A 16,415-nucleotide genomic window follows, 5' to 3' on the forward strand; every position below is an offset into this window, starting at 1 on the left:
AGTGGCACCCCCCTCTCTGATGCAGGCTCTCCCGCTCCAAATACAGACAGCATAAATAACACAAGGCTAGCCAGAGCACCACATAATATAATTGCATTCACATGGAATCCCTAACTCAATCAACATTAATTCATATATTCATTCATTCCATCTCTTGTCCTTGAAATCAAAACAGTCTTTTAATATGCTCAGCATTGACTTCAAAGGCGTCATTTTCCCTGTGAAGTCCAGGCAAGTAATCTTGTAACAGTATGGCGGATCTTTCTTGGGAGGATTGCATCCTTAGTTATCCCTTGTGCCTGCCTGTTGTGGACGGTACCCACTGCACTCATTGCATATTTCTCCAGAGATCTTACTGACTTTGGACATCCCACTGATACCACCTGTGACACAAGCCGACCTCACGACACCTCCGATATGTGCTGTTGTGACAAAACCTGTCCGCCCTTCTAAGAATCCAATTCTCTTTCTTCGGGTGACAGGAGGAACTGTGGCATTGACAGATGGTCGTTTTCGTTGTGCAGATCAACGTGACGTTGTGGTGACGGGAAGTGACAGCATCCTTTTTTATTAGAAACCCCTCCACTTTGAAACAGACTTCAGTGTCAGAGAGTCACCAGAGGTCAACTGACTCTCCAACACTTTCATTTTGGAAATGCAAGAATTCAAGATTCAAGAATCCTCAAAGAATCAAATTCAGAGATTAAAATTTTATGAAACATTTAATATTCTGAAAAAGATGTTTTTCAACGGTTTATTTGCCTTGCCATTAGCAAAACTTACTTTTAGATTTTTTTTAGCTGTCATACCAACATCATGCAATATTTGACTGGTATTTTATAATATAAAAGTAAATAGATCTAGTATAATAATACTCCACAACATTTGCCTTCTGAACTCAATCACCACAGGGGAGCTGATTTCATATCCAAATTGTAACTTCAATATAATAAACAGAGACTAAATAAAAACCAAGCAGTCCCAATGGCCCTTTTACTACATGAAACAAAGCATCAGCTTTCTTTTGCAATATGCAGAGAATCAAGCACCTTACCTGATATATTATGCATTTTTTGAGAGAGTTATTTTCTCATTACATAACAAGACTTTGATCCTTCCAGGATATCAAGGCAATAATTAGTCTTCATTTATGACCCTGAGTGATTACTACTGTCTCTGGTTTAAAAACAACAACAACAACAACAACAACAACAACAACAAAAATTGTACAAAATTAAAGACAGCAGCTGTGGATGGATCAGTCGCTGACATTCAGAGAGAGAAACATATTGCCAGTTGTTCCACTTGTCATGCTTGCATACTTGTTGAATGAAGGGGCCAGACCTATTCAGGTATCAGGAGGGAAATTCACCACTTATTTTCCCCACACCGCGCTAAACACATCTGTAGCGAGATTTCCCTCTTTAACTTTAACATCTGGTGATTAATGAATCAGAGTCTTCAACCGAACCGCATGGCAAATCAACATCATTAAAAACATGCACTCCCCACCCCTGCAGGCCACTGACGAGGCATGGCAAGCAAACACATTCTGACTAATTAGAATTGACAATCTGACAGATTTTACTTAATGCCAGCATCAAGGATTCAAGAGCAACGAGATCTATCCCAACATGCAATCGGCATTCTAATTAACAGTGTTGACGTGAGGGAAAAGAAAAATCCCTCAGAGATGAAAATGAGATGAGTGTCCATAAATAGCCATACCCCATTGAGGAAATGAATGGAAGGAGATAAGTATCGATCCTTTATCCTTCCTTTACATGACATTAAAGTTGAACATGACATACCTTACAGTCCCTATACATTACATACATTAGGTATAAATGCATTTTGTTCGTGAATCCTTTACTATTATTTTGGAAGAAATTAGCAATTTAGCTTCCTCCAAAATGTAACCACATCAAATGGTATGTGTGTCAAAATCCTCACTGATAAGATTAAAGAGGGGGAAATTATTGCTCGGTCAGACACACAGTCTCCCAGCACAGAGGACAGAGGAGTTCACGGTAGGAGATGGCCATGATCTCCTCCCTCATACACATTGCGAGGGTCCAGGGTGGCAAAGAAGAGACTTGTAGCATAGCACAGCAGCCAAGGTTGTCAGCACTGAAAGAGGTGAGGGGGCACCGGGCAGCCACAAAGGTGACCTGTCACAGTCAGACACGCGTGTACAAAAACCAAGCCCCTGTGTCACAGGCATCATCAGGAAAATGGCTGGGACCAGAGAGCCGTCACGTACACAGGGACAGAAGGCGCTTCTGGAATCACTCTGGCCCCGCGAGGACTCGGAAGCCATCGGAATCGAAGCACGGATGCGTAAATGACAGTCTGGAAGGATCTCCAAGATGAGAGAGAGACTGAGATAGAGAAAAAGAAAGATTATCCTGCATGAATACAATGTTCCCGCAAACAGAGCGTGCCTAGATATGATTAAAACCGGCTGATGAAGTTCACCTCCAGAAGGTGACAGAGACCAGAAATCATTCTGCGATGTAGCGCTGGCTCAGAGGACCCGGTGGAAAGAGAGAGAGAGAGAGAGAGAAACAGAGAGAGAGAGAGAGAGAGAGGGGTGGGAAAGGAGAGCAGGAGAGGGCTGATTGATGAGATCGCTGTATTAAAATGTCCCCCCACATAACCAAACAGAACGAGAGCGATCATCAGACGTTTTCGGCCCGGGAGAGGTGCTATGTTTACATGGTGTCCTGGGAGAGTGGGGGTGCTGGGTGGAGGGTGGAGGGGGCTTTTGCTTTCAGCTAAATCAAAGCTGTGGGAAAGTGTCGCCTGTGAATAAAACTCTCCCCAGTCACAGTCCCAGAGGTGCAGCTTGCTCACCGCACCGCAGGGACGCACACGGTGGGGAACTGTCACCGGGTGCAGAGCGCCCGTGACAGACTACAGTAAACATCACAACTTCCTTTCACACACACACTCCCTTAACTCTTAGATCTCTTAGCACCGGAAACATTCTCCCCCTCCTCTTTGCGCATGTACTCCTGGCCGTGATTCAGTGCAAAACTTTGAGAACGTTTGAGGTCACCCCGTCAGCCGGAAAAAATAATAAATACATAAACAGCATTTCATAACTCAACATTACCACGTGGAAAATATATTAGCCTGGACACCAAAATTTCTATTTTTTCCCCTCCACGCGTCCAAGGTGAAAAAGAACAACCTGTTAATGATGCGCACCTACACACACACACATGCACACACACATAAACACACACACACACACATACAGTTGTGATACAACTGGACACACCTTTAAGGCTCCAAATCCCAATTAGGAAGTGGCATAGTGATGATTTGAGCCAGCAGCCCCCAGGGAAGAGGATACATCCTACTAAAGACAGCAGCGCACAGGCTAATACAAGCCTCTCATCATTTCTGCTGTCTAATACAATGTCCCCATGCAACTATCCCCAATGCCCCCCTCATAGGCCAAATGAAACCCATAATTCAAACAGTTCTCCCTTCACCCGGCATTAAAAGTCAATCTGCGTGGAAACATCCTACATTCCAAAACAGAGGGAGCAAGCGAGAATCCCCGGTGCATCGCAACCAAAGTTAGGATGCATTAACCTCCATTACGTCTCCATCCGCATGCTAAACTCAGTCTCAATGGCCACCATTCTTCTTTATTTAGGAGCGCTGGTATTCTGCGGCCGACCTGAACTTCAGGAATACATTACACAGCAATTAACGTGAACAGCTGGGGACCAGAGGAGGACTCCGGGCCTAATTGGCTCTGAAATGTCAACTTTTAATACCAGAGGGATTGTTGCACACCAGGCTGGCTGCTCAGTTACCCAGGAAGTGCCAGACCAATACATGACAATGAATAAATTAATATTCTCGTCACATGAAAGGCCGCGCAAAAACGGCCAAACCAACTGGAGCGAGCACAAGCGCGGGACCATGAGATGAGTTTTGACCATATGTCATATCCTCAAAAAACAAAACAAACTAAGCATAAAATGGATTGTCTGTTGCTTTGCATAAAGAATGCAATTATGATAAATAAGAAAAAAATAGGAACTGGGATAATCTAGGATTAAACACAAATATATGACGCTGGTACAAATATCTCATGTCAGAGCAGTTTACCACTGACATGTGTACATAATGTTTTCATACCGCAAAGTGTGCTTAACCAAATTAGATACCTCATTAATGTCTTCCCATGCCAAGAGACAATTAATTTCCCTAATTCATGCCTGATTGACATTAGACAAAGAGCAGATTTTCCATTCTGAAATTAAACAGCCAGGCGGCGGTGTGGAGTCCAGACATTGGATCCAGTCGTGGGGCAGTAATTAACTTTAGTGAGGCAATTATCATAAATTGCTGCAGTAAATGTTGTTATACAAATAGATACCGTGCAAGTTATGATGCCCTTATTCAGGGGATCTGCAAAGCAATTCTACCAGATTCTAACAGAGTAACAATACAATGAGTAAAAGGATGGATAGTGTGTCTGAAGGTGGATTTACAGTGTGCGCTACAAGTTTAATTGCTAATATAAGTCTGTGTTTACCCACTAAGCAAATGTTTTAATGAAGCTCGACATGCACATGGGAAGTGGATTGAAATGTTCCCATGGGTTTCTTTGCAATTCTTGGCAGGTATTAACTGCGGTTTATAAATAAAGAGAAAACAGAAACTGCGAAAAAAAGTGTGAAATATCTGTGGTGTGAAGTAAAGGTGTTCACATGTGAAAGCATGTTGGTCTTTATCTTGAAAACAATTTATATTCAGTATTCAAATAAGGTACTGTAATTCTGAACAAAAGTAAATTGTGAAAGTGTTTCAAAGCAGTGAAGATCCAATGGTCCTGAGAGCCTGAGGTCACTCTTCCCTATACAGTACCAGCCAAAAGTTTGGGTACACCTACTCATAGAAGGTTTTATTCTTCATTTTCTTTTACCATTTTCCACATTTTAGAATAATAATAATAATGACATCAGAACTATGAAATAACACAACTGGAACTATGCTGGGGCCAAAAATGTGTTAAAATTTTTAAAAGATGTTTTATATTCTTCAAAGTAGCCAAGAAAATTTCTTTAAAATTATTTTTTTTGGAAAGAAATTCATGCATTGGCATCAACATCACTATTTGTATTTGTCTAAGAAACAAACTTTTAAGCATAAGCATAACAAGCATTTAAGCATAAGTCTTTAGATCTTTGCCCATCTTTGAATGCATGTTTCCCATTATCTTAATCAGGTGTGTCCAAACTTTTGACTGGTACTCTAACTAAAAAAAAAAAACTGTGAATTTGCACTTCACTAGGTACAACAGAATCTCTACTTCAATTCAGGTTTAATTTTTAAAAAAGTGAGAGCAACACCATCAACTACCACAGGTAAGAAGCAACATGTCAAACAATGATTTGCAGTGGGTTCCACTTTTAACAGGAAGTTTAATTGGCTGCATCAGTCATGAATTTCTGATCTGTCTCTTCTCTCTCACTTTGTGGCAATCAGGCCATTGGGAAATAGTCCAAAGGCAGCACCAAACCTGCTGCAGTCGCTACACACAGGACACTGATAAATGTGGACAGTCACGAAGTGTCAGGGTTTTTCCAACAACTTTAACAAACAGCTCTGCCATTTAATGTAGACAGAGAGTTTGGTCAGGTCTCCTTCAATCAGCGATACTAAAAATACACGTTCTTCATCTTAGCTTCTGTCAAGAGGCAATTCGTCCTAACCTGTTGATCAACTTCATCGTTCTGATCTTTCTTCACGGCCAAGGTTACTCTGCCAGCTCGAACGAGAGGCAAAATGGCGGACGAACCCTGCCTTAATATGGGGTCCATGGAACGTCACTCAAACACCAGCTCCAGTATTAAATGAATTACACAGCTGGTGCAAATCAAAGGCCATGCCTTTTCCTCACACAGGTCGTCTGAGAGCGCACACACATGCTAAACACCAAGACAGCACAGATAAAGAGGACATTTCTCTTTCTGAAGACTGATCTTGGCAGCTTACTCAAACAGCGGGGAAGCTCATGTAGAGTGTACCCACGTCTAGTTTAAACAGTCCTAACCACATCCAAGGAACTTAACCACACTCCCCATCCTCCCTCACCTGTAAGCACACAATCACCCTTCAACTGACATGGGACATTCTCAAAATATAGCGATGTTTACAACAACATTCCAATATTGCCCATCTCCAGTTGGTACACCGCTTGTAGAGATAACTGATTGGGCCTTCTACAGCGTTTCCTCCAATGTCCTGCTGTTTATTCATGCGGGGGACCGTGCACAAGCCGACGCCTGTCGCTCCCAAGCCCAGCCTTTTGTGGAGAGCCCACCTGGGGGACTGGTGTGATATTTAAACAGACGGTCCCATCTGCCGGGTCCGGCTTGTAAAAAGCAGACATATTACAAGCCAAATACAGGAGAGGTGTTTACTCGCGATTATTACTGTGGCTGACACCTTGTTAATTCAGGCCCGCAGCCCGACGGCTCCCTCCATTTCCCATCAAAGCTGGCGCCGCAATCTTAACTACCCCCGCAGACCGGCCACCTCAGGGCCAGGGGCGCTTCAGTCTGCAGCCAGAGACTCTCTTCTTGGCATTCGCATTCAGCAGACATACCCAGAGAAATCCCTGTTGTTCATATTGATTTGACTTCCAGGTAGCAGGCAATTATACCCCCTTTTCTTTTCTGCCAGGCGATGTGAGGGCCTTCATTAAAAAACAAGCGCGAACAAATTTTGTGGCAGAAAACCTCTTCACATTTTAATTGGGCTTTAGACAAACACAGACAAAGACAAACACTTCTACAGAATAGTCCTATATACAATTACTAATCGGGTTGAAGTCTCATACAAGGTTTTTTTCTCCTTTTTTATATTCAGTCTGTTTTGGGTACAGATGTCACAATCCTTTTTACTCTTAAGGCGCATGTGTGTGTGTTTGTGTATTCACTGCCTGCCTGAATATTTTGTGTGTCTGTATCAAACCAGTGTGCATAAAGGAGAGCAATACAATAGTGCTAAGTAGAACAAAAGTCAGATTCATCAACACAGAAAGCGTTTAAGCAGTATTCTTGCTTGCCATACACAATTTAGAATTCACTGCTATAAACCAGGTGTAAAGAATTCACATCTCTCAAACCTTTAAAATGAAAGTCGACTGCACAAAAAAAGCTTGCAGATCTTCAGCCTCTCCAGTATGTGCAAAGTGCAGAGCACACGAAAAAGTACCACCAAATGACAGCTGTAGAGGCAATGAGGGGGCTGTGCAAAAGTCATTATACCAGAGTGATATGATCCTTTAATATGAAACTTTAAATATCATCCTGCAGTCTGCCAGTGGTGGTTGCTCAAAGAAGACAAAGGAAGTCATGCCTCCTCTAAAAATGAATCAAAAACATTTTCTCTGTTTGTAAGGTTTCACCTTAATATTGCTACATAATAAATGTGTAAATATAAAACAGCCTTGCATGTCCTAACGGCAGTCAGAAATTTGTGACGAAATAGTGCCAGCCATAGAACATTTTAACGTCCCCTCTTGCCCAGTTAAAGTTGGCCCCTGGAAAATGGATTTCAGTCAAAGTCAATAAGATGCTTTGTCAAAGTAATTGCCCTGAATGATGAAGTTCTAGCTTGGCATTTTAAATATTCAACTGTGATTTGCGGTATGTGAAAAACAACCCAGAATGATCTAATATTCCATTTTGCTACTGACCCACTGAAGGTACCACAGATCCTTTTTTCCTATGGCAGTCTGACGAACTGTCATTGCTTTTTATGCCTACCTCTCCGTTATCCCGCGTTATGTAGATGTTATGGGAATAATAATAATATGAATGTTATGGGACGTTTCGGGTGGTTGCAATGCTTAGCGCTCACTTTTGTGAATGCATCATTTCCTCATTTTCACTTGCAGCTGGCAGTTTGCATTGAAAGACAGCACTGAGTTCAGAGCAGACACAATACGCAGGAGCGTGAGACAATTATTCCGTATCTTCATAACTCTAACTCCATAATTTATTCTTAGCACAACCGCATCCCACCCGCCACCATTGGACTCATGTGTGAGCGCTCACACTGCTACAGTATTCCTCAAAGCATTTCACAAAGGAAACACTGTACTATTTAAGGATAATTTACAAGGCTGTCATTGAATATAGTGCAGCCAGAATAAAACTGAAAAGCACCCATCTTGACAGGGCCCATCAGGGAGTTTACATATGTTACTGTAGCTCCACCTAGTGGTCAAATAGAATTGTGTAATTTAGCATAGTGTGTATTAACAATACACTGTAAAGACATTGAAACTTATCACATTACACACATTATATAATCAACAGTATAGGATTATGAACTATTTTGTCTTAATCTATTTTGTCACCGTTCAACTAACTAATTGATTAAAAAAAGTTTAGGTGCAGTTCACACCATCACTTTCCATATAGGTGTGTGCATAAGTCTAATTTAGAATCAGAGCAAGCTGCTCAGTGTGCAAGCAACAACATGGCCATGAATACTGACCTTCACTTTCACTACAACAGTGGTTATAGCTGTCCTACTTACCAGGCAGAGCTGAATGTGGATCGTGCCATTGTGATGCATAAACAAACAGGATGAACTGTCTTGATCAAAATACTCAAGGCAGACCAGCACAATTAAAATGACAGTGGAGATGCTCCTCATTGTATCAGGCAAAGAGGAGCAACAGACAGCCCAAGCATGGATGCTAACACTGCACAGTATTCGCATTATTTGGTTCGCAAACAAAAAAAAGTTAAATGACACACAGCTGTATGGAAATGTCCAGGCTTCACTGTGAGCACGCTCAAAGATCTTGAGTCACGTGATCAGTCTCACATCCACAGCTTGGCTCAGTCCCACAGGATAGGGGAGCCCTACAGTTTGGCTTAACACCTGGAAGAACAGGTGTGAAAAACGACTTGACCCGGAGCGCAACAAAACCCAGACACACCTGCTGCTTATGGCCATTAGAATTACCCCTTCATGGGTTACACTGAATCCAATTAACTATCAGATTAGCGTAGTTAGCGCCTCACGTAGACACCAGATACCCTGGGGCCTCAGCAGAACGTCTTCACTGTGTTAGCACTCACAAGATGTGCTGTGCGTGTACATGCTAGCTTATCTCAAGAGGGATACTTGTAAATGCATTTTTCTGTAAATACATTACGGTGATTGGTGAAGCCCTGGTACTGCAGGAAACAACGCAGAAAGATGTAATTTAATTTTCGCAAAGGAGGTGGAAATTCAGGTGAGATGAATAGTGTTCATTTAGCAGTTACAAAGATGGGCTAGAGCAAGCCTAAGCTTATATCATTCCCCAGAAGGGAACAAGGTGCTGGGCATTCCCTGAATTGAGGGGTTATTGTTTTCATCAACTCTCTCAAAAGAGTGTTTGTGTGTTACTGTTCCTGTAACAAAATCCCAGATGTGATACACCTGTGACCAAGGATGCTGCACTTGGTGCCAACTGGGAAAACTCCAGTTGTAAAAATGGAGAAGAAACCACACCAGCACACACTAAGCGTTACGTTGACTCAACAAGCTAAAAGATTCCTCCAGTAGGCTCACCTACAGACTGCAGTCTAAAAATTAGCATTCAGAGTCCATGGGTAGCTCTGCCTCTAGGGGAAGACATGGACAGCACAGGCAGTTCAGAATTCATGTCTCATGATTTATCTTGTTTCTATTAACAATGTATAGTGTGGGGTGTAAATGGTCTTGCTGTGATGTCATCAGTATATGCCAGGGAATGCCTGAGAGCATTGCTATCAGTGATTCACACTCAATCATGTTTCACACTCAATCATAGAGCAGGCTGAGGCAATCAGTTTGAAGTGGGGGCCTCATCTGGTGCTACTGGAGGCTATGGCAAACACGCAATTTCATCTTCAGACTCTCCGAATTACTGTCCTCTAGTGACACCATGTGGTCAAGTTTTGAACTGCAACTTTGTGCAACTGCACTGCGTCAGTGGAACAGAAAGAGTCTATATCTAAACATTTGCTAAAGTTAGACTAAGGTGACTATGGAGGTTGCTATGACAACTGCAAACTCAAGCTCTTGCTGTTCAGCGGTTTGTGCTGTTGCAAGTGCCTGTGTGTGATCTGCACGTATAAAGCTGATAAATGTGTATTTTACCAAAAAATGTTTTTGTAATTTACAATATTCCAGAAGTAGTCTGTGCATTTTTAACAAGGAATTACACTCTAAGGGTTATGTCAAGAACATTGACATCACAGTCCAAAAGAGACATTTACCAGAAATAAGAAAGAATTTAAAACAATCACTGAAGGCATTTCTCCTTGCGGAGGTCAGTGAAGTCGTCTGCCGAGATCTCACACGGCAGTCTTGTGCCTAAAGATAGAGCACTATCAAAAGAGAGAGAATGGAGGTGGAAAAAATTAAAGCCAGAAGTAGACCCAAGGGGCAATTTATTTCAGCAGATCAAAGATTTAATCTCATTTAGCACCTGGATAATCACCGCACAGACGGAAGGCACTTCCTGTGAGCTCGAACACAAACACACCCAGCCCCAGTGGTCATACCTGACAGGAATGTCTAAATCAGTCCTTCAGAATGAGTCAGGGTTTTTACAGGTCTGATTCACTCTCTTCTGTCCCCCGCAGTGATTCACCCAATCAACCTGCATTTTCAATTTCTGCCATGTAGTGCAGTGGTAAGGAGCAGGGCTTGTTACCGAAAAGTTGCCGGTTCAATTCCCCATTGGGGTACTGCTGTCGTACACTCAAGCAAGGAAATTAACCCAGAGTTGCCTCAGTGAAAATCCAGCTGTATAAATGGATAACATGCAAAAACTGTAACCTGCTGGTATCACTCTGGATAATGTCATGTCACCTACCTTTGCAGCTGGACATAGTATTTGTTCCAAGATAAAACGTATAGGTCTTCTCTGAGAATGGGGAGCTACCGTATGTGGCAGCTATGTGGAGGAGACAGCACAGAAAAACAAACACACATTTACTTTAAATTCATTTACTTCAATTAAAAAAAAATGTACATCACATTTTTTTTTTTTTTTTTTACAATAGACGTCATTCTCTTTAAAAACTTTACAGGGATTTCTCTTTTGCTTTTTACATTACTTTATATATATAAATTCCTTTTTTTTCTTTTATTGTCTGCCTTTGCACACCGGCGACACACGTTACAAATAAGTATTCACATCTGTTCTGTATGATTAATGTTCCTCTGTGGTCATACCCTACTAGGGAATTTTATGAAACTAGTTAGCAAACATGTACACACAGTCAGAATTAATACTTTTGTTTAACACCAAGAACCACACAAATATACAGCAGTACTCAGTGAGGATCCTTCCGAATAGCCAGGACAATCTTTCCACCCCAGCGCCAGCAATGAGTGTGAAATCGGCCCAGGGGAAAAAAAAAAAAATTATTTTATATTAGGACCCCAAGAAGCAAGAAGGACTGGGGGATTCTGGGAAAATCTTGGGGCTTAGGGTCTCGCCTCATTGGTGCAGACAAATCCTTCCAGTGTCACGGTCCAGATGTCAGCATGGTTTTCCTACCCTCCAGTTTAGCCAGTGGAATGACCCAAGATGGAATGCAGCACAACGGGCAGCACATATCGAGCTGTTCCTGACCTTGAACACGAGCCTAATGACACCATCGACACGGCTATCCAAGAGGCTCCCTTAAGCCATTACCAGTGCTCTGCAAAAAGACTTTCATTCCCGGTTTTGGTTTCTGGTCAGTCATACCAACCCAAAGAAACATTTGACAGCTCCAGCCAAAGGCCAACTTGCAGCCAATTTTTCAAATGACTTTTAAGCAGAGTACTTACAATGAAATTCAAGCTCCGGATGGATACATTCAGAGATCAAGCAAGGTATAATAAGGTAGGGTAAGGAAAGCTTATGTTGTCAGAACAACCCCAGATGTGGTTTAAACACAATAAAATGAAACAGAAAAATAAAACCAACGTGCAACCTGTACAACGCCTTTGTAAAGGCCAGGTCACTTCTATGTTTCTCCTGTTCACTGTCAGAAAGAGGTGTGCAGAGATTGTCAAGTTAACACAAAGATCTTGCATCACACTGACGTGATTTGAAATGAAACATCCGTCCAGTCTTCATATCCCCTCCCCTCTAATGAGGGTTGGGGGTCAAACTGGCCCCTTCTTTCATTGGTGTTTAACCCAACCTTCTGTAAACGCTATAGCCAAGGCAAAACATGACCAACAGTAAAATAAAGAGAGTGACGTTTGGCAAAACTTCCATAAAACATTCTGTGCTTCTTCAGTATAATCTTCTACAGGGTACCCTAAGAACCTGGACAGTTTGAAGAGTTAGTGGTATCAACTAAAAAAGGCTTCAGGTCAGGTTCAGGTTCTCTGGTGAAAGCCCAGTTTACTACATTACACAGTATGTTTTTGCCTGACAAACATTTTCATACAAAAAATAATTTCCTACCTACTCATAAAAGAAAAAAAAAAACAGTATCTGTGAGGTGATGAGAGAACGTCTGTACTGAAAGAGCAATGTCACAAGCTTCTGGGGGCTAGCTTTAGCAGACATTGTGAGCCCACAAGATTAGAGGATTGCACCTCTGCAAGCGGCTACTGACACCTGCCACTTGACATCACAGCAGGCTAGCTCTTGCCCTTTAGGTAACATGTCTATGAGCGACAGCCTTTTCAAAGACATGGGTACATTAGAATCACAGAGCAGCACTGGAACCTCACACAGTGAGACTTCCATGTGACACCACAGCAGCCAATCACATCTTATTACCCATGGATACCAAGTGTACCAAGTTACCATGGCAACCTGGGAAACACAAAAAAAGGAAATGCACACTTTTGTGAAACATTACCTACCCAACTATTCAACTCACAGACAACAGCTGAGGAGATGGTTTGGCATTGAATTTGTGAATATGAAACCTTCCTCAAAGAAAAAGTCCAGCTTTTATTTAGAAAGGTCAGCCATTCCAAAAGGGCCATTGAGATTTTGATTTTTGCTTTTTACCTGCAGTTACAGATAAGAAACAACAAACTCCCTGTGTGGAGTTACACACAGAAAAATATATTAATAAAAAATGACAAAGGTGATGTTTCAGATCATTTTGTTACTATACTGTTACTAAAAGATTTCAGTGCCTTATAACTTAAAAATTAATGATTGAAGTAAACACTGGACTGAATCAAAATTGCCCCAGAGGTAATTCTCATGATGTGCCCCTCACCTAGCTTCTAGTGAGATATCTGAAAGGCGTTAAGTCGTGTTCACATCAGCGATAGACGTCACCGCTTTTCCAATGAGAGGACAAAGTTTGATTGATCTTGGAAATTAAAGCTGGGTGGTGAAGACAAAACGGAAGCTGAAACAAGTCTGAGCTTTGTCACAACCACAGGGCAGTGCGTGCCGCATCAGGATGGAAGCTGACCATTGCGGGTTTCATTTTCAAATGTCCAGTTACCTAACAACTAGATGAAACCCACCCATGGTCCTCGGTTGACTTGTCTTTCACTGACCCTTTTGTGGGATTTTTATCTCTGATATGAACACGCCCACAGGGTTTAAGTACATTGGTCTCTTGTCTTGTCACTAATCCATTAAAATACAAACCAAAGCCAAATTTAGGGTCTGTCCAAAGTCATTTGACATGTTTTGTAAACCTGTCCTCTGATCAAAACCTTATTTAAGGCTTACTGTATATTTTAACAACAAACGCATTCAGTTGCTTCTGGATTGAGAGATGAAAAAGATCATTACATCACATCAAAACCACAAGGTCACAGTTAAAAATATTTTACACTCTAAAATGGTGAAATGGTATCGGGAGACAGTAGGGAAATTTCTGGTCATCGCCATTAACAGTTGTTTACGAAGGACACCGGAAGTGTGCGGCATTTATGCGAAGAGTTTTGTGCGTGTGTCAGTCCATACAACAGTGACGCAAACTAGCGAAAGAAAAAAAACAAAAGGCTTCAGTATCGCTGCTGTCAGCGGAATAGTTCTCTCACGTTTCCAAAGCACTATAGTGCAACGCCCTCACCCCCGAAAGCAAGGCCTTCAGTGATAACGATTCAAGACAACAAGAAGAGAAATTCACCAGGCCTGGGTGAAGCCTGGCCAGTCAGAGCGCCCTCCTTCATGAGGCAGAAGTTTCCGGCAGGAAAGGAGACCCAGCCCCCCGTGGTGAAACGCCAGTGTTGAAGTAAATCTCCCCCACATACACACACACACACACACACACACACACACACACACACTGTAACCACAGAGTGCAGAAATGTACCTCTCTCCCTCCGTTTCCTGTAGAAGCTGAGGTGGAGGTGTAGACACATGTACACACACACCAACAGAAAGGAAAAGGTGTGTCCTACCACCCCGCTCCAACTACGGCAAGGTACAAAGAAAACATACGCAACCACCCCCCCTCCTTCCCCACCCCCACCTCCTTTTCTGTCTCCCCGACAACTACATCAGAGAGGGGGCGGGGCATGACAGAGCACAGGGGGACTGCTCCCTCCGCTGTTAGGTCTCAGGGTTGGTGGTGGTCATTATTTTCATGTACTGTGTGAAGATGGCTTCGAAGGCCTCATCCCTGTGGATCATGGCTCCAAAAACTAGAGGCTGTGGGAGAGGATGAGGAGAGAGAGAAATAGAGAGAGGGGGGGAAAGACAGAGACTCTTAACATGATAAGGTGTCAGTCACAGAACAGAAGACAAGCCTCAGGAAATAGCTCAGTCATATCTGTCATCTCAACAAAGCAACAGTGGGTGGCAGTCACTCCATTTACAAACTCCAGGACTAACTCTACTTTAGAAAAAAAGATTTTTACACAACATGATCTACAGAAACTACCATGCTAGGCATGAATAGAAATATTTAGTTTGTCTTTAAAGTATGCATTGAATCTCTAGCAGTATGACATGGAGGTTCAAATTTTCTGGGTCTTCATACCTTCTGTGTAGAGGGTGTGGCTATTGATATTCCCATCCCTGATCCTGGTAATACAGACAGGACTTTATACTGTAGGGAAAAAGAACACAAAAGGAAAATGTGAATTGAGAGTACATTGCGCTGATGTGATTAGTTATGAAAGTGGTGCTTTCATCCCCAGAAGGTCACAGATGATGAATGCTAACCTTCTGAATGTCAGTGATGTCGATGAGTTTGATGACTTTGTTCTTTTTGGAGGAGCTGGACCTTGAGCTGGAGCTCTCGAAACACAGGTAACTGGGGGGGGGGAGGGGGGGGGGGGGAGGACAGGCTTCATCAGGCTAGAACATCTCAGTTATTGTGTATTACATCCGGTGGCTAACAGCGCCACAGATACACACTCACTCGCAGCACAAACACATTCAAGTAAGATCAGGATCCGAATTTGCCTGCCTATGCATGCATACACAGACGGACGCAGACAGACGGACACACACACACACACACACACACACACAGAGATGGACACAGAGCACTTACTTTTCTGTGACGTACAGCATGCCATTGCGGATGTAGTCGGTAGGCATCTTCCTGTCCCTGTTTATCAAGCAGCACCTCCATCCATTCTCACACACTGAGGACACACAGTCACATCGTGAGCACACACCCTTACACAGAGCGACTGTGTGGCGTGCATTTCAGATACTACCCATATGCAAGGTGAGACATTTTCTGGCGATTCTCTGCTCACCTGGTAGGGGGCGCTCACTCTCGGGCAGGTTGAACACCTCATGGAACGGGCCCTTTTTGGTGCTGTGAGTCCGGCCGCCCTCCTCCTCGCGTCCAATGCCACACGGCACGCTGGTTGCCAGGCTACCGCGAGACACCATGGGCTGTATCTGGAGGCGGAGGGAGACGGAAAATCAGTCGTGCGCCGGCCGCCTCGCCCACGACATGCAAAGGAGACGATGCGGCTGTGGAGTTCAGGGTTACGCGAATCAGTGGCCAGCGTTATTTTTTTAATTGCGCTGAGTTCAACATGTCATTCGCTCTCAGGTGTGCTTTTCGAAAAGCGGGGTCTAATAGGGGGAGCAAACGCAGGTCTCCTTGCTCCTCGGACAGGGCATGGGGGGGGCGGGGGGGGCAGGCCTCGTGCAAAGCGCAAAGCAACGTCTCGTGGGGATGGATCCGTTCCGCACGCACCGCCGGTCAAAAAGACACGGCAGCATTGAGAGTGAGAGTGAGAGGGGCTCAGATGTTCTTTCACTGGGACCACTGGCAAGAAAGTTTCGCGAGATTAAGCAGGGGTTTATGGCAATGTGTAACATTAGCTCTGAACAGTGATAGTGTGCCTGTTACGAACACCATTTACTTTTTGAAGAGAGACGAATCTTTGTGATGTTTTGGGAGGAAAATGATCATATTAATGATCAATTCTATCGA

General features: G+C 43.1%; 1 protein-coding gene across 1 annotated transcript in view; it reads right to left on the minus strand.

Moving 5' to 3' along the window:
• Positions 1-14,527: 14,527 nt before the first annotated feature.
• The window catches only part of LOC118770329 (GRAM domain-containing protein 4-like), a 47,546-nt gene continuing 45,658 nt past the window's right edge, over positions 14,528-16,415 (minus strand). Inside the window, exons 15-19 of the mRNA XM_036517933.1 lie at positions 15,724-15,871; positions 15,513-15,606; positions 15,179-15,269; positions 14,994-15,062; positions 14,528-14,662 (exon numbers count right to left, since the gene is read on the minus strand). Of these exons, the coding sequence (XP_036373826.1) occupies positions 14,564-14,662; positions 14,994-15,062; positions 15,179-15,269; positions 15,513-15,606; positions 15,724-15,871 (501 nt within the window). The 3' untranslated portion in view covers positions 14,528-14,563. The remainder of the gene's footprint in view (positions 14,663-14,993; positions 15,063-15,178; positions 15,270-15,512; positions 15,607-15,723; positions 15,872-16,415) is intronic.

Source organism: Megalops cyprinoides, chromosome 23 (assembly GCF_013368585.1).
Source record: "Megalops cyprinoides isolate fMegCyp1 chromosome 23, fMegCyp1.pri, whole genome shotgun sequence".
NCBI lineage: Eukaryota > Metazoa > Chordata > Actinopteri > Elopiformes > Megalopidae > Megalops > Megalops cyprinoides.